This window comes from Motacilla alba, chromosome 4 (genome assembly GCF_015832195.1).
Source record: "Motacilla alba alba isolate MOTALB_02 chromosome 4, Motacilla_alba_V1.0_pri, whole genome shotgun sequence".
Classification (NCBI taxonomy): Eukaryota; Metazoa; Chordata; class Aves; order Passeriformes; family Motacillidae; genus Motacilla; species Motacilla alba.
The window spans coordinates 9,533,023-9,553,111 of NC_052019.1; the positions used below are offsets into that span (position 1 = coordinate 9,533,023).

The 20,089-nt window shown below is 40.9% G+C and overlaps 1 protein-coding gene across 1 annotated transcript; it reads right to left on the reverse strand.

The window, feature by feature from the left end:
• Window positions 1-9,589: 9,589 nt before the first annotated feature.
• On the reverse strand, window positions 9,590-19,429 carry LRPAP1 (LDL receptor related protein associated protein 1). Its single transcript, XM_038136337.1, has 8 exons — window positions 19,212-19,429; window positions 14,876-15,020; window positions 14,421-14,545; window positions 12,951-13,071; window positions 12,326-12,484; window positions 11,700-11,782; window positions 10,628-10,804; window positions 9,590-10,311 (listed from the first exon to the last, which is right to left on the reverse strand). The coding sequence occupies exons 1-8, from the start codon at window positions 19,389-19,391 to the stop codon at window positions 10,246-10,248; spliced, it is 1,056 nt and encodes a 351-aa protein (XP_037992265.1). The 5' UTR covers window positions 19,392-19,429; the 3' UTR covers window positions 9,590-10,245.
• Window positions 19,430-20,089: the final 660 nt, after the last annotated feature.

Genomic DNA, 20,089 nt, shown 5'->3' on the forward strand with positions numbered 1-20,089 from the left:
TTGCTGGGTACCTGTAATTCTTAGCAATTTTCCTGGAGCTGAACATCTGTATCATTTTGAAAATCAGGTCTCAGTTTTCTCCCACAGCATATTTTAAAACCAAAGTATTCAAAAGAAAGATTCGCTTTTCAAAATTGAGTCTTTAATGTCACAAAACTATTCCTAATGTAAAACCAGCATCCACCTTAAATCTAAAACTTTATTAAATAATTCTCTGCTGTCCCTAAGTAGCATAAAACCAGCTCTGTGTAAGAGGATGATATCTCCAGAGATGCTACAGCCTTGAGGCACAACAGGATGTTGTCTTGTAAAATAGGTTTACCCATGAGTTTGCCATATCTTGCTTTTGTACAGTGAGATTTTATGATTAAAAACTTAATTTCCCATGTTGTCTATGTAAATATTTTTATTTGTCCTTATATAAAATGTTATTTAAATAAAATGGTATATGGGATGTATGGCAGTGATGCTAGACTAACAAAGAAATGTACTATGGAAGGAAAGAAAATTTTTTTCTGATAACATATCAGCTTTGGCTACCAGAAGTTGTCAGGAGTGACATACCAGAAGTTGTCAGGAGTGACATCTTGGGTATTATGATTTTTTGTTTGTGTCCTCTTAAGATCCAATATTACAGCCAAATTCTGTTTTCTAGATATGATTATAATTATTTTGGTGGGTGGAAGTTTTGTGCCAGGGAGGGTTTTACTAAGTGACTTAAAATGAGAGGTGGGGTTTTGTTTATGAGGCAGAATTTAACCTACAAATTTATTTGAATGTAGCCTCAATAGTAATGTAAAATACCAGAAATCTCTCAAATAAAAGAACCCCAGTGTTTGAGAGTTGACAATTGCCATTCTTATCTGTCCTGTGTTCAGATGTATTTTTTCTGTTGATCCACCTAGCATATTTCTGAAGGGAAAAGAGATCTTTCTTATGAGATTCTAAATTTAAAATATTTTTCTTTGACAAGTGTACAGTGGTGATCTGCTTTTTAAATTTCAGTACAACTGGAATGGCCTGGGCTTCTTGGGGCCATGTTTATCTGACTTCTTCAGTCAAGGATCCTCCACTGGATTTCAGCTTTTGGAAGGTTAAATCTCTTGTTATGGGACTATTTCATATTTAGGATGAGCTTGACTGATGCATTGAAATGCAGCGTTTTCCATGACAATATATAATGAAACTACAATATTTCTATTGCAAAAATCTGTTTATCAGGAAAATATATTAGCCAAGGTCTCTACAAAGGCTTCCTTTCTGAATGTTACTTGCATTAAATCTGGGACTTGTAGCATAGGTAAGGACCTGACACAATAGTAAAGGTCTTTAGATTGCTGCTGGCCTCACAGAGGAAGCACAATTTTAAAAAAAAAATTTTTTTCAGGTTGAGCAGGGCTGTGAATCTGTGCATGCACATGGTTTTCTGTGCACATGTGTTTGTGTATATCATAGTAATTTCTGTTTATTTTAAATTATTTTTACTTCACTAGAATAGGACAAACAGAAGATGACTTTCACTTAGTTTTTAAATTCACTTTATATTCTCATGCACTAAGTTACATTAGGAGCTGAAGCAGGAGGCCAAGCCATACTGTTGCATCTGTTAAAAACTGGTTGGTTTTTGTTTCAGTAGTACCTGCAGGTTGTACGTCCCTGTCAAGTTACAGGCTTGACATTTCTGTTGAAGGAACTAGAGCTTTCCCTTTGGAACAACAGGAGCTCACAGAAATGGAAACCTTTTTTCCTAAATAAATGAAATCGTGTGCCTTCAACTTCCACTAGTGAACCAGGGCAATGGAAATCAAACCATAGTTCTCTTAGCAGGCTTGTGCTTGTTCATATACCTTGCATAAAAACATGTGCCTGAGTGATCTAAAATACAGTTTGTGATTTCTATGGGATGAGTCCAGATACAGAGCTCTTTGCAAAAAAAAAAACCAAAAAAACAAAAAAGAAGGAAAAAAAAAAATTCCTCCATGCTTTTGGAAATAAATGCAAGTTGTAACTTCTGATGATAAAAAGAAGAATTTGCTCATTTTTAATTTAACATTTTATCAGAGTCAGATTGCCTCCTGTTTTTTTACCAGGAGCACAAAGTATTAATTACCAGAAGAACAAGACAATGTGATGTGGCTGGTACTTCTGAAAAGTGTTCTTGAAGGACTATAATGTGGCAGAAGTGCTCTTGGTGATAAGAAAAAGCTGTCATCAAGTGCAGTGTTTGAGCACAAGCATTGGCGTGCTGTGTGTGTACCTCTTTCTTCCTGCTAGACCTACTGCCAAATGTAACTGCTGCTTCAGTGGGGCTAATGGCATGGTTCATGAGCTGCTATGAAGCAGTTTTACATGAAAATATTTGGGTGATGGAATTTTCTCCAGGGTAACAGGCTGCAGGATGGAGGGCTGGAGTTTGGAGGGATTAATTTCCCAACAACGCAAATAATTGTCTGGGGTTTAATTGCACTCCGGCACCTAGTTGTGGAAAATGCCAGTAGGTGTCTTTAGGCATGTAAATGTTTGTGAAAATCTGCCCTGAGAGTTGTTTTCAGCAAATGGCTTGGAAAAAATCCTCATTTTCCCTCTCTGCTGTAAACAAACCAGTTTTAATTAGTGTAGCTTGGAAAATTATATTTGAATTTGAATTATGAGTGTTTACATTTTTTTGTGAGATGCTGAAACATGCAGCCCGTGGTAAGTTTCTCTTCTGATTTGTCTGGAATAAGACACATGCTTGGTACAATAACCACAGGAAGAAGATGCAGTATTTTATGAGTTACTGTTAAAATTATAGGGTTTTTTTTAAGATGACATTGCTGTTACATTTTTATGTCACTTTTTCTTTGGGAAGATCCTCAGCTCTCATTTGACCAGTCATACAAGCCATGTTCTACAATCTAACTTGAAAGGAAATGTTAATTTAATCTCATACAGAAATTAGAACAAGCAAAGCAGAGTAAGGCAGGTAGAGTTAAAATTAATTAAAAGGAATTTTTGTAAGGAGCAGGTCTGCACCAAACACAGCACAAACAGCTGGGCAAAAGAGGTGAATGTGTGTTCAGCTTTGGTACAGCCTTATCTTGAGTGATGTCTGCAGTGCTTGGCCTCGCAATTTAAGAAGCAAGGCCAGGTCCCTGAATGTGTCCCGAGAACAACAAAGCTGGTGAAAGGGCTGGGAGTGCTCTGAGGGGAGGCTGAGGGCTCTGGGTTTGTGTTTGGAGCAAAAGAGGCTGAGGTGTGATCTCATTGCTCTCTGCAGCTTCCTTAGAGGAAGCAGAGAAGAAGGTGCTGAGCTCTTCCTGCTGATATCCAGAGTTAGGATGTGCGGGAATGGTTCAAAACTGCACCACCGAAGGTTCAGACTGGACTTTGGGAAGCATTTCTTTACCAAGAGGTTGGTCGAACAATGGAATAGGCTTCCCAGAGAGGTGATTCTTGTCCCAGGCCTGGCAGTGCTTAAGAGGCATTTGGAAAATACCCTAAATAACATGCTTTAACTTTTGGTCAGCCCTGAATTGGTCAGGCAGGGGGATTAGTTAGTTGATACTGCTCACTCCCAATTAAAATTATTCTATTCTATTCTATTCTATTCCCATCCCATCCTATCCCATCCCATCCCAGGCTTCAGAGTAGCCTCACTCTGAGTGGTATCAGTTGGTTATTGATAAATCAGCTATCAATTTTCTCTGAAAGGCTGGAATATAAGTGACAGGAAAGTACATGTAATCTGGACCTGGATTCTGATACAAGGAATAGTTTTGTAAGACAGCGAGCAGGTTTAGGAAAGTGACATGTGAACTTTGAAGTTAGTAAAAAACTTGAGGGTGAGTGAACTTTAAAACTTATATACTTTCAAATGCTTGCCTGCATCAGGGCATCTAGAAATAATTCAAATTTATTATCCCACTGTGTACACAGAGGCGTATGTAACATCATCATTTTACTGAAATAATACGTGTCAGCTTATTTGAGGAATATGCAGTAAGGGGGGTGGGATCAGAAAGCAGATTTAGCATGACTAATTTTTCTCTACATTATATGGTTGTGAAATCCTTAAAAAGAAAAATAAATAAATAAAAAAAGCCCTAGCATCTGCTATTGTATAAGTTAAATTTTACTCATCTGTGGGCTGAGCTGGCAATTTATGGATAGTCCATATACAGAAAATAGAGCTGATTAGATGTTCAGAAAGGAACCTGCTCTTTGGATACTGGAGTTTTGTTATGTAATGAATCACTCAGATTCATCTTCCCCCGTGTCTCTGGCACATTTGGAGGATGTACCCCATGGCCTGCCTTTGGCTGCTGTAACGCTCTGTCCTTTTACTCCCAACAGCCAGCAGCACTGGACACAAATTGGGAAGCACAGGAAAGTATGTGCCTGAGAATTTGATGAAGGAGGTAGGTGTCAGCAGAGAACCAGAAAGCAGCAGCTGTCCTTTGGCAGCACTGGCAGGAGGGCAGGACCACAAGATATGTGTGTGTAAAGAGCCAAGAAACAGAGAGCACTGTAACCTGAAAGGAGGTGCCCCTAATTCTGTGTTCAGCAGCACCAGCATAATTTACAGTGGCTGGGGTGTTTGTAGAGATGGATCAGGTCTGCTGAAAGCCCAGGACCTGATCTTGGATTACAAAACCATGATAGTAGTGACCATAAATGACCAGAAGTGACCAGAAGTGACAGCTGTGGGAATGCCTCTCCTGCAGCGACGGCAGCGATAGCCCTGGCTGTGCTGCTTTGAAGCTCTGCAGACAGCAAATACAGTGGAAACATTTAGCAAGCTTAGAGCCTCTCATTGCTGTTGCTCTGTCTGGGGATTGTCAAGGTGCAAGTTACAGCCTGCAGCTGGCCACATCTGCAGCATGGCCTGTGATGGGAGCCCTGTCCCTCTGTCCATCAGCATGGAGCTTGCCCTGAGCACTGCAGGAAGAGACAGAAGAACTGGATAACAGAAACCTGGTGCCAAGCAGCAACACTGCCCTTGTGAAGATGCCAAACTAACTGCACCCTGCTCTGTCTCTGCTGTAAGTGGTCAAAGCTGAACAGGGTGAGTTACTCTGTTCCTGGGTTGGAAGAAGCTGATGAAAATTCATGTTTTTTTCATGGTATGCTTGTGGCTAAATAGGGTCACTCCTGTTCCATCTGTAATCCCAGACACATACCTTGGCAGCACTTTGATCTGGAATTCTGACTGTCCTTTTTGGTTACATTGGCTGTTTTAGTCTTTCAAAAGTTCTAGTACAGCTGTTTGTACCAGATATGGCATTAAAATGAGAAGAAAAACAATTCTTAAGAACATCTCTGGAAAATTGTGTTCTCATCCTGAATTACTAATAATGAATTGAAACTTTGTTTTGCAGTTCAGCAAAGAATGAGGGTCAATTTGTGCAAGGCCTGACTGGTGGCAAGGCTTTAGTGACACCAGCAAACTGAGGCTAATGCAAACATTGTTTAAGACATCTACCCCAGGCGTGAGACCCAGAACTTGGATCTGAAATGGCTGGAAAATGGACTCTTTCCCCACTGAAGGACCATTGAGTTAATGGTTTTGGTTCAAATATCTTCTTGAATCAGAAACTGAAATTTGAATTTTGAAGTTGTACTAAAGGACCCAATGCCAGGTATTGTAAATTATTGGTTTTCATATGTGAGTTTCCAGTTCTCTGTGTGTTTATTCTTAAAATAGTGTCGCTCCCTTCTCTCTTTAAAGTGCTTGGAAAATTACAACTGTAGAACATTAAACAGCATTTTATTTTAGTAGGAGGCTTATTTCAAAGTGATTCAACACTCACTTTGCCTATAGAAACTGGCAGTTTTAAATTACAGTAGACCAGTTATTGAGAGGCAAACTTGGAGATGGTTTTATTAAAACGGACAGCTTTTGTGATAAATTATTGCATCAGTGAAGGATCAAAGTTCATATATTAAGCAATAATATCTGTGTACTGTTTCTGATTTAGGAGAGTGCTCTTTTGTTGAGGGGTGGGATAATATACCATTTGAACATTTGGATATGGAAGTGCTTTAAAGGCCATTGGTAAAAGCACCTGGGTTGCAATTGTTGCTGTACCAAATATGGTTCAACTTGAAATATTTACTGTGGAAGAAAGCTTATGAATTTATTTTGGCTCTACTGGACAGATTTTATGAATGCTTCCATTTCATGCCTGTAGATACTAGTAAAAGAAATCCATGCAGTCTTTTTTTTGTAGATGAATATCCTGCTTCCCAATAGGCACTAGGTGAATAGACTGAAATACACGTTAATTGTATAATCTATTTGGAAATGTTGGTTCTGGGATTTAGCAGCACTTTGCTAAAGAACATAATGCATCCAGAAAATGCAGCACCCAGATCTCAGTTACAAAGGTAAGTCTGTTTGTATTGAAAGCAACAATCTATTCTATTTATTGACTTAAATTACTTTATTTCTTCTATTCTCATTAAATGCTATGGAACGAAAAAATAAGATATATTTTAGAACTTCCTGTGTACTACTCACTGGTAAATGCTCAGCCAAGAGCAGCTGTTGAGGCAGCACGTTCTGGAAGCTAAGGTGGTTTCTCTGTCTCTTGCTTTTTGCCTTAAGCTGCATTAAGCCTGGCTTGAGGGAACCCTACAGGGACAGCTGGACACACAGCAGGCAGGAGAGCCCAGGCAAGGACCCTACTCCCACCAGCTCCTGAGCACAGGGATCCCCACCTGCAGAAACAGGATCCAAAAAGGCAGATGCCACTTCACCTGACAAAATGTAAATTATCTCTACTTGGTGAATTTAAATATTCCTGCTATTGCCAGATCTATCATTCATTAGGATCCCATGGGAGGGGAGAGGGGAAATTATTGCAGCAATAAATCTGCTACAGTGCTGTTCCTTATTTGTCTTGGTAGAATGATGCCATCTTAGCTGCTGTACCAACGTGTAGGATGTACTTTTTTTAAGAAAGGCTTGGTTATTTTTGTTGCATTTAATGCCTTATGTATTTATTTCCCTCACCTTTCCACCCCCCTTTTTAACAAATAAAATCTGTCCTACATGAAGTCACTGACATGTTTTCTTAAATTAAAGTTCTTTTCAGGGCAGGATTTGACTGACCATAGAATATTAAATGGTCTGATTTTTTTTTCCTAAGAAATGCAGTTCTTCTTTTTTTTTTCTTCTGCTTTTGCATTTCAAATTGTTTCTTAGAGCGGTTTAAAAACTTGTTAATTTGAAAAATTACAGAAGGATCAGCTAGAACACCTATTAATCAACCACTGTATAAAATGTTATTCTTTCCTTTTCAGATGCCTCTTCCATGCAACCTATGAACTCCATTATTCACCTCTAACAGGGTACAGGACTGCAGGTATATCTCATTTATACCTTTTATCTTGGCTCTGAATTTTTGTTGCTATTCAGAGAAACACAGGAGTGGTGACTCAAGTTATTTTTTAATCAATACCTCAAATACCACCCTCTCTTGTTATTTTGGCCATAGGAAGTCTCTGGAGCATTAAAACTGCGACAATGAACTGAATTGTAGATGCATTGATGTGTGTGAGGTGCAGACCATAGGAACTAGAGTGGACTTTACACCTCCCTAGCCTGTCCCAAATCTTAAAAAGCAGGGAAAGCCCTGAGGAGCCTAGACAGGAACAGACTATTGCTCATGCTTTCCCTTATGCTGTTGTACTCTAACTCAGCCACAGACTATTCCAAGGGGAAGCTGGGTGCAGGGGCAGCAACAGCCTTTTTATTTTGTTCAACTCTAGGTTTGTGTGCCCCATCTTTGAGCCTGATGACTCATTAACAGCTCTGTAACTGAAGTGAGGTGACTCTGCTGACCCCACTCTCCAGCCTCTGCCTCTGGTGAGCTGTGAGCTGTTCCCAGTTTTACATTACTGTGACAAGTATTTTGTCAGCCTCTTGTACTTTGCAGCACTTGCCAAGCATTCTCCATTCTCTCTGCTTGAGCCCACCTGGCCTTTGAGCCCAATTACTGTCATGCTGTGGTAGGTAAAGACACAGCACAGCCACTGCCTGCTTCTGCCATCGCCTCTTTAAAGCCTCTGCTGCAGCGCCTCTGCACTTGTTCAGTAACTGATCAGGCCCTGGTTATTCATTCCATGAATCCAGCTCCTTCTGCTGTTCCAGACTTCCTCAGAAATTCTTGGATAAGCATATTCTACTTCAGGTGGACACTGAAGATGAAACCCAGCTTTGTGCTGTGCCCTCCTGTGTGGAGCACGCAGCTGCGTGAGATATGCTACTTACCATGGGCAGCACATCTCCCTCAGCAGCAGGATCTGAACGTGCTCTGTGAAAGCTGCTCCATTCCCTACCACCCTGCCAGGACTGCGCAGCAGCAGTGTCTCGGTGCTTTGTGTAGCTCCTCTCCTCTGCATGTGCACTTACTGCATGTGTCCAAAGTCTCCACCCAGGACCAGTGCTGTGGGACCCCCCACAGCCAGGCCACAGCTACCAAACTGGCCTGTGGCTCACAGATCCAGTTCTCACCCTGCCAAAGGGGAAACTGAAGGGCAAACTGAAGTCTTTGCTTTCTAACATAATACAGATTACATTGCTGTTCTGCATTCACAGGGAATTGATGCAGACAAACGTGTGAGATAATACAACTGTGCTCTGATGCAGAAGCTGAACAACCCTTAAAGCCACAGTCTGGGGAAGAAATAAGTGTGTAGCATTTGAAAAAAAAAACAAAGCAGTTTTCTCATAAATGGCTTGTAGCTATTTTTGGATTTACTTTTTTTAGTTTGCCAACCAAAGGTATACCATAAACTACAGGAACAGAGCTGTCTCTAAGGAGACTGCTAATATAAGCGGTGGCTTCTTATTGTGATGGACAACGATTCTCTGCAATATAAATAACTCTTAGCTTAAATTAAATTAAAAATGTAAAAAAAAGAAAAATATCCTAGCGTCAAAGAAAATCTCAAATTAAGACTGCTACCACAGTTTTGGTTCAGATCACTTGCACATGAAGATACAGTTTTTAAATGAAGAATTATGTTATGTTTTAAACCATGGTGACAAAGGATGAGTGGCCTATTCTGACTGAATGGGTCTTTTCAGTATTTCTCATGGAACAGGCAAGGAGAGCAAGGCTTGAGGACAGCCACCTGATCCAGCACACCTCAGCACTGCCATCTGTAAGGGACAGATCTCCTCAACCAAGCAGCTGTAATGATCCACCCACACTGGACCTTGGCCTTGGCCTCATTCCTGGAACAGTTTCATTTGAAACTTTCATTTGAAATAGAGGGTCAGCATTGTTATTATAGACAATTTCAACCCAGGTGCCTGATGTCTGCCAAAGTTCTGACCAGAAAAATCTGGTCTTCAAATGAGAAGTGATAATAATCTTTACTGGAGTTGAACTGAAATACACACTCAGAGATAAGCTGCTTTAGTAATCTTTCTGCCTATTCACAACATAGAAACACATCCTTCTGGTGCAAAACTACCCCTCCTCTCTTAAAAACTGATGTGTGAATGAACATTACGGGAATTAGCAACATGCTCAAAAAACAAGTCTGGTTACTTCTCACTATATGAAAGAGAAGGTGAAAAAAAACCCCACCAGTATTTGTTTTGATTTTTTTAATGACCAAGTGTAGCAAAACCAAAGCAACCATGAACAAGATAATTGTACACACACGTTAGTCAATGACTACACTGTGCAAATTGACCTCAGTACTTGTTCCCTCGTTACTCTTCCTCCCCCTCCCACATGAAAGATTCATATACAGTGCAGCAGTACAGCTTTGAGCCACTGCTCAAAATCAGTAAAAAATATTTTTGTAACCTTAAGTAGGAAATGTAATAGGCTAAGGATTGAAATAAAGACTTTTCTGGCCTCTGTTTAACCTTCCTGTACCTCAGTGCTTGCTTTCATTGATCAGAATACCTTACCTGACTATAACATTAGTATTTTTTTACTAGAAGGAATCCTTTGAGAGTTTGCATATGTTTTTCCTTTTGACAAAACTAATTATTTCGAAGGCTGCTACTTGATTCAGAAGTAAGATTTCTATGATCCAAGATGTGCAACCTAAATATTTAATCATTTAATTTTACAGTGCAAATACAAAATTTGTAATTAAGTAGACAAAAAAAAATTCTTACAGGACACATCTGTTCAATCCTTACTATTTCAGGAGAACTCCTTGGTAAGCCCTGTTCAAAAAAACACATTAACTGCTTTGTGTTAACAGACTGATCCCACGAAGCAGAACAAATTTTTATAGTTCATTGTGTTGAAGTCCTTGAGAGATTCTGCTGGATAAGTCTTGCAAGTGCTTCTTTACCTATCAGGAAAACAAAACACACAAAACAAATTTCAGGAAGACAATAAATTATCAATATAGTAATATATTCAGATTTTGCTACGAGTATTTGTAACAACAGAAAGAGCAGAGAGCAGGAAGATTTCAGGCCTTTTAGAACTAGGTCTATAAAAAACAATTATGTGTATGCCGTACTAAACATGGAGAACAGATGTGTCTTGAACTCCCCTTCTGGAAGTCATTCAGCTTACATGAAAAATCAGCACTGGATACTCTACTTCCCCTCTGCTACTGAGTTAAACTTTCAACATGTATGTAACACTGGATTTATACAGACCTTATATCCTAGTTCTTTTGTCTTTTCTTGCAGCATGGCGTATTTCTCTTTGTTTCTGTTCAGATGATCCTTGTCTCCAGTTTCCTCTACATGCTTCAGTTTCTGGTGTGAAATCTCTAATTGTTTCTGGTAATGATGGTGCTTTTCAATTTTTGCTTCAAAATGTTTCAGCTCCTCCTAAGATAACAAATACACACAGCTTCAGAGGAGTTGCTTTCCAAGCCTTCCTTTCTCTTGCCAAGACGCTCCTAATGATACTTTACTAAGCCAGGCACAGAAAGCTTTTTCAGTTCCCTGCTTCTTAAAAATCTCTGGACAATCCATTACCATCACCACCAGACTGCTGATTTTGAAAGCAGTGCTGAAAACGACCCACTGCAGAGTCCTCAAAAGGAGACTGTGGGTAGCTGTGAGGTGCTACAAGATGAGAGCAGTGAACACCAAGCAAAAATTTAGGCATAAGAATAGTAGACTGAGGGGAGAAAGACAAATTTTTTAAAAAGCTTCTTTTTAAAATCTGATAACCAGCCAGAGTCAGATAATAAAAAATAAATCTTTTCTTTATACAACTTGAATTGAATAAAAGTGGTATGAACTGCACAGGAATTAAATTCCTTATTATTTCCTTGAAAAGCAGTCTTTATCACAATAGTTTTGTGTCAGCTCAACACAGCTCCAACATGGGAAGTTAACAGTACAGGAGATGGGCATGAGAGGGAAATTGCTGGGAATACAGATTACAGTGCTTCCCAAGGACATAATTAACACATTGGGTAAGAGGGGTAAATCTGGTGCCTTGGAGACAAAGAAGCAGGACCTGATCTTTCAAAGATTCAAAATATGCAACAGTTGTTTTGAGAGGATTCAGAATTTTCATTCTGCTGATTATAACAGAATCAGCATATGATTAGTTACACACATGTCTATGTATTTGAAGTATTAAAAAGGCAGCATGACTTCTTTATGGTGTCTGGAGGGTAATACAGAAGTGGCTGCAATCAAAGTAAGAGTAAGTGTTTCTTTATGTGGCAAAATATCTTTCTGCAAGAGAAGTCACTGGAATTCTACTTACCCGAAAAGATTCAAGTTCTTTCTCAGTGAAATTAGCTGATTTGGCCATGTCCCACAAATCAATCACTCTTGGTTCTTCAAATTCTAAGCAAACACATATAACGAAATAAAAATCTGGACACAATGCTTTTAATGTCCAACTTCTATGAAAGATGAAGAGATGTTTTCTCACATACAAAATAGTTATTAAATTAAGAACACAGGCATTAAGCACTGCATTTCTAATAGATCTATTTAGATGAAAAGGGAGAAGTTATCCAAGTACTGGATAAAACTAGATACTAGTACTAGATAAAACAAGTAGGTTTTTAAAAGCAAAAAAATCCAAACCCAAGGAACTGGATAAAGGCATTGCTTGTCCTGCATGCTGTCTCATTTACTTGCCCTCTTGGGGAAATATCCCTTCTCATGGGGGCATGGAAGACAGAACTATCCTCTTAACACACTGACTGTATCCTTTCATTAGGTTTCCAGTGCTTGGTTCTAAACAGGACTGGCTGGCTCTGTCTCTTCAGCCCTCTGTGGCACACAACACACTGTGATACTGTGACTATGCCCTGGCCCACTGATTTTAATTTTTAAAAATGAAATGAACCCCAAAGAAGCCCAAACCCTGCTGTATCATACCACTGGTTGTGTCATATCCCTGGTGACTGACTTTACGCAAACGTTCAAACCCCTGATTGATGCTCCTCAACTTTTCCTTGAGTTCTCTGTGTTTGTTGTGCAAGATTTCCTCTTTCACCACATTCTCCTCAGATGGATTGATAACATTCTTGTGGATATCTGTTGAAGAACAGTAAGTATTATTGATTGTGGGCCAAATCTTGATAGCTCAAAAACTCCAGAAATACTCCAAATCTGAGGTGAATAAAAAATGCTAAGTCTTAGGATTTAAGTTGAGTGCAAATAAAGCTGGTGAGATAAAACATGCATTTTCTGCAGACTTTAGAATTGTGTTTTGCAGCAGTGGATTTATGCTTGCTGCATAATTTCCTGTAAACTACAACGGCCATCATTGCTAATCTGATGGTATTTTCCCTGAATGAAATGCAGGCAGAAAACTGAAATGGAAACAGTTTCATTAGCTGGCAAGAATTTTGGCAGCTAATGCAAAACTAAACCCAGGGAGCATCTGCAAGTGGCTCTGACAGAAATGTGAGGAGTTTCAAAGAAATTTGGAAGTGATGGAAACAATGGGCAGAGAAAAGAGATGTACTGATTTTGAAACACCAGAGAAATGTTCAGGCACCTTCTGTTCTGCTCACAGTCTCCAGCAGAATATTGTATTCACGAATCTTTTCTTTGTGATGCTTAAATTCTCGCCAAAGCTTATCCAGCTCCTCATCAGAGAACTTCCCAGAGGTCTTGGCCTGAAAGAAACATGAGCTCATTATGCTTTCCAGGCCAAGTGCTTTAAGTGCCCTCAACTGCCAAAACCTCTTCCCACTTCTCACCACATTTAGAAAATTATTAAGTGCAGCTTTTCTTTAGATCTCTTGTTTTAATTCTCTTAATATCTGTATGTGGTCAGGATTTAGATGTTGATGGATAAGATGCCTTTAATCATGTCAAAAGAAGTTTGCTTCAGACTTATAAAGCTGGACTTGCTGTGGACTACCCAGTGAAAAGCATCTGGCATTTCTATTCCATGGGAAACAATTTCATACAGAAATAAGGGCCATGGAGCTCCACACACAACTGTACGGGAACCATCTGCATGAGGGATGCAGCCTGATATTAAACACAGTCTTTACTGCATCTTACTCTACTGGCATGTGAAGATTTTATCACTGCTGTGCACTGGCTCTCTAACTATTAAAGAAGCACTGCTCACACAGCTGGGGCACTACCCACAAATCTGGTGGGATACTTGCTGTAATGCCTGATCAAAAGTGAATGCTTTTGAAACCTACTCAGACCCCATTTTTTTGCTTAGGGAATATTTCTCCTATTGCACTTTACTGTTCCCCAAAGCACAGGACATGTTCCTTGCCAAAGCTGTATCTAGTTACAGTAACATTTTAAAATCCAGAAAATCTTTTTTTCTGCTTTACTATCACTGCACTAGACTCATGGGAGAATTCGTTAGATTTACCTGACTATTGCTTCTTAAAATTTGAATTATTTAATTTCTGAAGATTATGACTTTGCCAGTTTTAACTGCCAAATTTGACAGTTCCACATATTCCACTTTTTATGCATGAATGCAAATCCTGGAAATTTTCAGCTGAATACTAGGTTGAGAAAGCCCTTATTTAAAAGCCTTCCTGACAATACACTTCACTTTAGACAGTCTACAAAATGGCTCTATTTTAAATACATCTTTTTAAAAACATCCACAAACAACAATAAGAAAATTGGGAAAAACACCGTAGAAATACTACCACAGTATGACAGCCACACAAGGGAAGCCATGAGTTCAGGGAAATGTGAGGAAATACTCTGTCAAACCTCAGGGGACCCAGGCTCCACCCTTCAGATTAATGTGGGAGTTTTATTTGCCAGAGACAACCTGCCACAGCTGGATGGTCTGGATGCAGGTGGGCTTCCCTCAGGGCACGAAGATGTGAGCTACAGAGCAAGGCAGCTTGGTCAGTACTTAACAAAAGAGTAGTAAAGCCATTAATTTCCAAGTCTGAGTGCTCTCAGAAGATACAGCCAAGAGTTCAGTGAAGAAATACTGATTTCCTACAGTCCAGTTCCTGGAAATCTTACTCACCTTGCTCCACAGTTTTTCCAGTCTTGGATCATCTAGTGTGTCACTTTCTGTGCCATCTTTAATATAGTTGGTATCAACTAGTTGAGAGTCCTTCTTTCCATTCATTCCATATTTAGTCATAATAACTGCAAGGGAATAGAAGATACAGAAACATGAGAACCAACCATGGATGTATGGAAGGTGAGAGAGGGGCTACATCAGTGACTTGCAGAGCTGGAATTTGCAGCTCATGGAGGAAAAGCTAACAGTTCAATACACAGTTCAAAGACCTCTTCTGAAATTATTGGGAGCAAAGGACTCTGTTAGGCTCCTGCAGCTCCCTACTGACCTCCAAAGAACCTGTGTGCTCAGTGTCCAGAAAGACAGCCTGTTATTCAATAGTTTAAACACAAGTGTCTAACCATGTGTGTGTGTGATGCAAAGTTTAAACTCCTCCTTTCCAAGACAGCCCTTACCATTTAAGTTGCGTCTGAGCTTGGCTTCCTTCTCTCCATCTTCATCCAGCCCTTCAGCCTTCAGTTTCTTCCAGCTCAGCTCATCCTTTTCTTGTATTTTTAGATCACTATGCAACTCTGCCAGTTTCACAGCAGAGAGATGGAGCTAACAAGAACACAGAAAGGTTTGTATTTAGTTATGTGGAGTCCCCTTTTGCTTCAGGAACCAGTACAGAAACATAACAACCAGTATGGCACAGCAATTCTTCTCAAACAACATGCCATTGCCACCACACGTGCTTCCTTGTGGACCATCTTCCAACCATACAGTTATAGTGAGTTGAAAACCTTTATTGGTTAGTACAATTTTTCAATCCACCAGGTCACTGAGGATGGCCTTGCAGGTCAAAGAGCCACTTCATCAGCAATTTTTACTATGATCAAAATGAAAAAAGAATTCTCAGATAATTTCTTAACATGGTTTATGTGCATTAAAACATACAAAACCTTGAGGTATTCCTGTCTAACATACTAGGAAAAAAAAAAAAAGGTAAAACACTGAGGCTGAAGATAGAAAAAAAAACCAGTTTAAATGAATGCTAGGTCAGCTTGAAATTTGGTGAGCTACAAAGAAAACAGGAACAATGACTAATATGCGATTGGCTAAGCAGCAGTGCTGGGAGTTGATCCTGAACTTCCAGGTTTTAGTCACCTTAGTTATTCAGTTTAAAACAAATAAATGTAACAAACCACTTTAATACTTCAGAACTACTTTTGTCTCTGTCTATGTGCATGTCAACAAACAGAAGGTGAGGTGAGGAGAAGCCCAGAGATGAGAGGAGATAAAACCCCTCCAAGTACTGTGTGCCCAGCTCCTGGGAGCTCAGATCCAGCTGGAAACCACCTGGGCTCGTCAGTCCTAGCACAAGGTTATCTATTGGAGGGTTTTTTTAATCATTAAAACCAGCTTACAGATTATAAAAATTATTATTTTCAGTGAGGAAGGAGTATGTTAAATAAACACAGACTCAGAACTCAGTATTGTTTTTAAACATCTGAGTGATGGTAAAAAGATTCATGCGTTCCTTTGTGTGTCAGTAGGTTATTTTAAAGTAACTAGGAAAAGGGTAATTACTTTAAGCTAATGCACTTCCTATTGACAAGAATTCAGGAAACTATCCACATTATTGTTTATGCTTCCATCATAGGCTGTCCTAGTAATTAATCTTATGACACTGCATACAATTACTCTGATTTTTAAACTATTTTTTCTCTGCATTTTGCACTTGGCTTACTGAAATTACTAAAATCTAGAATCACAGGTAAATATAACACTTATAGAACACAATAAAACTTCTTCTCCCTCTAATACTGAAGCAAAGGAGTGTCCCCGTTGTGTCCTTTAGCAGCTACTTTTGGGGAACTGCTTCACAGAAACAAAGCATTTAGAAGGAACCACTTTATTTATGGTTCTTAGTATGTGCTGAGTAAAAGAAAACCTTAATCATGTACTTATTTACTTTTCTGGTGCAGGATGACCTGGACAGCCCAAGTGTCACTGCTGCAGTGGCACCAAGTATCATTTTCCTCAGCAAGAATTGTGCCCTGAAGCTTCAAGACTGAATGAAAAGTTTGCTACAAATTGTGAAGGGAATGGCCAAGCATCTTGGTAGTGATTTAGTTACTCTAATATTAGTCAGCATTCAGGTAGTGTGGACACCATATGTAGGTGGGCTGAGGAAATACAGGAAGAAACAGACATGCTTAATTAGATAAGAAATAATTTAGCTCCTAAGTACTACAAATATAGTAAAATGAAATCTTTCATATGTGACCTTGTCATCAGAAACACACTACTGTATAAAAGATTACACAGTGCAGTTTATGTTAGAGCCCCTCTGCAGTTAGTGCAATCCCATAAACATGTACAGCTTTCTGTTTACTAGTAGTTATAGAAAAGAATATCAGAACTTCTGAACATAAAGTTTGGAGACATCATCAATCAAACATGTTAAAGTCTTAATAAATACTAAGGAACTACATTAAGCCCACTATTCCTTAAGGGAAAACAAGATTCTATTCAAATTTCTCCCAATTAGACCGATATTTTTCTAATTCTTATTATAATTTAGTAGGAAACTAAAGTAACTGTCCTTGTAAGCATAATAAATCCTTTGAAACCTTTTGGAAGCCCCTTGCCTGTTCCATTAATGTAATACAGAATGATTACAGAAGTTAATTTAAAGTATTCAGTTCAAGAACTACTTCCTTTAAGGTTATCCATGCTGGACCCTGAGAACACCAGTTAAAAAATGTCAATGGTAAGACTCCTCATCACTTCACTAACATCACTCACATGCTGAATAACTAATTAGAAGCAGAGGTGAAAAGCTAAGTTTAATGATTAAATAACTAAGCAACAAATCCTTAAACTCATTCCTTATTCCTCATGCTGCCTAGACATTAACATCCAAGACAGGTACCTGGCAATTCTGGGAATGAGTTCTGGAAACCTGTTGAACATTACCACAATTACATCCTTTGCTGTTGGGCTGGATGCAATCATTACCTGCAACATCCTCACCTACACTCTTGCCTCCAAGAGGAAAGAGCTCTTTACTACGAATTTACTATTTATGAAAAGAGATTCTGGAGAAAGATCAAGCACTCCCTCCCACTCACCCTCGGGGAAACAAGAAGAAAGTCTGGCTTGCCAGCCCTTGGTCCCACTAAGTAATGTTTTGGGGCTTTTTTAAGAACTGCTCCTCCAACTGTGTGTTGCAATGCTAAATTGCAGAATCTGACTTTTACAAAGAAGTTCCCTGCTTTCAGTAGTCTCTCTATCACTACCACAATACAGGAATGAAGAGTTTTGCATTGACACATAGAAGTATTTCAAAGCAAATGTAAAACACAGGCATAGTTTTTCCTCTTATTTCATATATTGCCCAGACATACTGAATAATCACTTTGTAAAACACATGCTGGGTGACAGTTGTACCCAAAAGTGAAATTCAGATGATGGCAAATTTAGTTCAAGTAGGTTTTGCACCTCTAAGATCCAGCTCACACATATAGAGTTTACTAAACCTTAGTTCCTTACTGACAGAGTTAGTCCATTTTATATTTTAGCATCTTAACATAGATGATGTAAAGCACCTAAAGTTTTAATTCCAGAAGAACCAGGTATAAACATGAGAAAGGACTGTAATTGGAAAGGTGAGAGGTAACTGACATTACTATCATTATAAATTATTTCTAGTCTCAGTGTTGTTTCTTTTTCAGCTGTCAATTCAACAGCTGGTGTTTCATTAATACACACTTTCCTATGCCCCATTCTATCCTTCTCCCATAGAGGAAAGGAGTAATTTTGATCCCTTCCTTTAGCATGTTGGGAGGCAGCACTATGGCAGGGTTCTAGTCTGGCTGAATCCAGGGATGCCCTACCTTCAATTCAATAGCTCAGGCTATTCAGAATACAGAAGATCCAAAATTAATGTTAATTATATTTCATTGCCTAAAAGAACTGAACCTTTGCTAGTCATCACCCTAATTCCCATGGTCCACAATATTCAGGGGATATCTGCAGTGCATTCTTCTCCTCCCACTGCAGCTGCTCTTTTTAGTTCTAAGTAAATATTTCCACTGTAATAAAATAATTTGACTGTATTTTCACTATAATTCAACATTTTTTGTAGTCCACTGTGAGAGAAACTCAAGTACTGTTTTGATTCACTGTCAAAATTAAGGCTCTCGTCTGCGAATGGTGAAACCCATTTGCTGGTCCTCTTGCATTTGTCTACATCACTTGATGTGAATGTAGGCGACACAACCACGAGGGTGGAAGCTTCCTCTTCTCCTGCAGTGACCTTCTGCCCTGTGCCGGGCAGGAACCGAGGCCACCGCCCTGAGACACAAGAGAGCATCACAGTCCTGAACAACGCGGCTAAAGCTTTCAACCGGCGAGCTCTGGAGCCCAGCGCAGATCCTGCGCGGCACCACGGGGGCTTCCCTCTCTGCCGCTTCCCGGGCACGCGGTTTAGCTGCTGCTTTAAACACGGGCAGGTGAACACCGCCCGGGGCCCAGACACACATCCGTCCCCTCAGGCTGCTGCCCGCCTGCGGCACGGCGCGGGGCTGAGCGCAGCGCTCGCTGGTGACGGTCGGGGACAGCCGTGCCCGAGAACAGAACAAAAGCCACCGCAGCCCCGAGCCGGGGCCGGACACCCTCAGCCTCCCTCACACACATTGCCCGCTCCTCCCCATCTCCCTGACGGGGAATGAGCGCCTGAAGCGGCCGGGCCCGACCTCGGAGCCCCCTCCGAGCACCGCCATCGTCCCGCGCCGCCCCACTCACCCGCTGCGCCTTCTCCCAGATCTGGTTCAGCCTCACCACCCGGAACTCCCCGGCCTCCCGCCGCTTGCCGTCGGCGGCCGCCAGCCCCTCGTTGGCCTCCCGGGAGTACTTGCTGGCCTGGCAGGCGGCAGCCAGGAGCAGCGCGGCGGCGAGGGCCGGCAGCGCCCGCACAGTCGCCATGTCGCGCCGCGCGGAGAACTACAACTCCCGAGATGCCGCGCGGGACCGCGCCCCTCCCCCGGCTGGGGCCGGGAGGTCGGTGCGGGAAGAGCGGAGGCAAGGCCGAAATCCAGAGCCTGTTTTGGGTCTGGGGAGCGTGAGAGGAGTTCGGTTTGAGCTGGTTCTCTTCGTGCCATTCTCCTCTGTGCTTGCCTCACAAAATATGCTGAATGTGGCACGTTTTAAGTAGTTTCTCCCCCAGTACTCGGTGTTGATGCCAGCTGTGCGAGAACAAGGGGACGCAGTGCGTTCGAACGCCGCTACTTTCATCAAACAAAGTTTTCAGATATCAACACAATGTCCGAGAGTTCAAAGAAAAAGAAGAGCAGCTCGAGGAATGGAAGGCAGGAATGGAAGGGACTGATTCCCCCTTGGTGGTGGCAGAGAAGAACACCTATACCTGGGCAGCGCAGAGGGATGGACGGTGCTGTGGGCAGGAGGAGGCTTGTGACAAAAGGATGTGACAAAAGGATGTGACAAAGGATGCAGGGACACCTAGGCTGGGTTCTCCAGCGGTGATGGGTGGGAATGGCTCTGGGCTCGGTGGTGTGTACTCACATGGCAGCTCTTGGGCAGAAGAGCCGCTCTGAGGGTGCCAACCTCAGTGTGTCCTTCTCAAGGGGCCAGCCAGAGTGCAGTGGTCAACAGGCAGTTTTGGG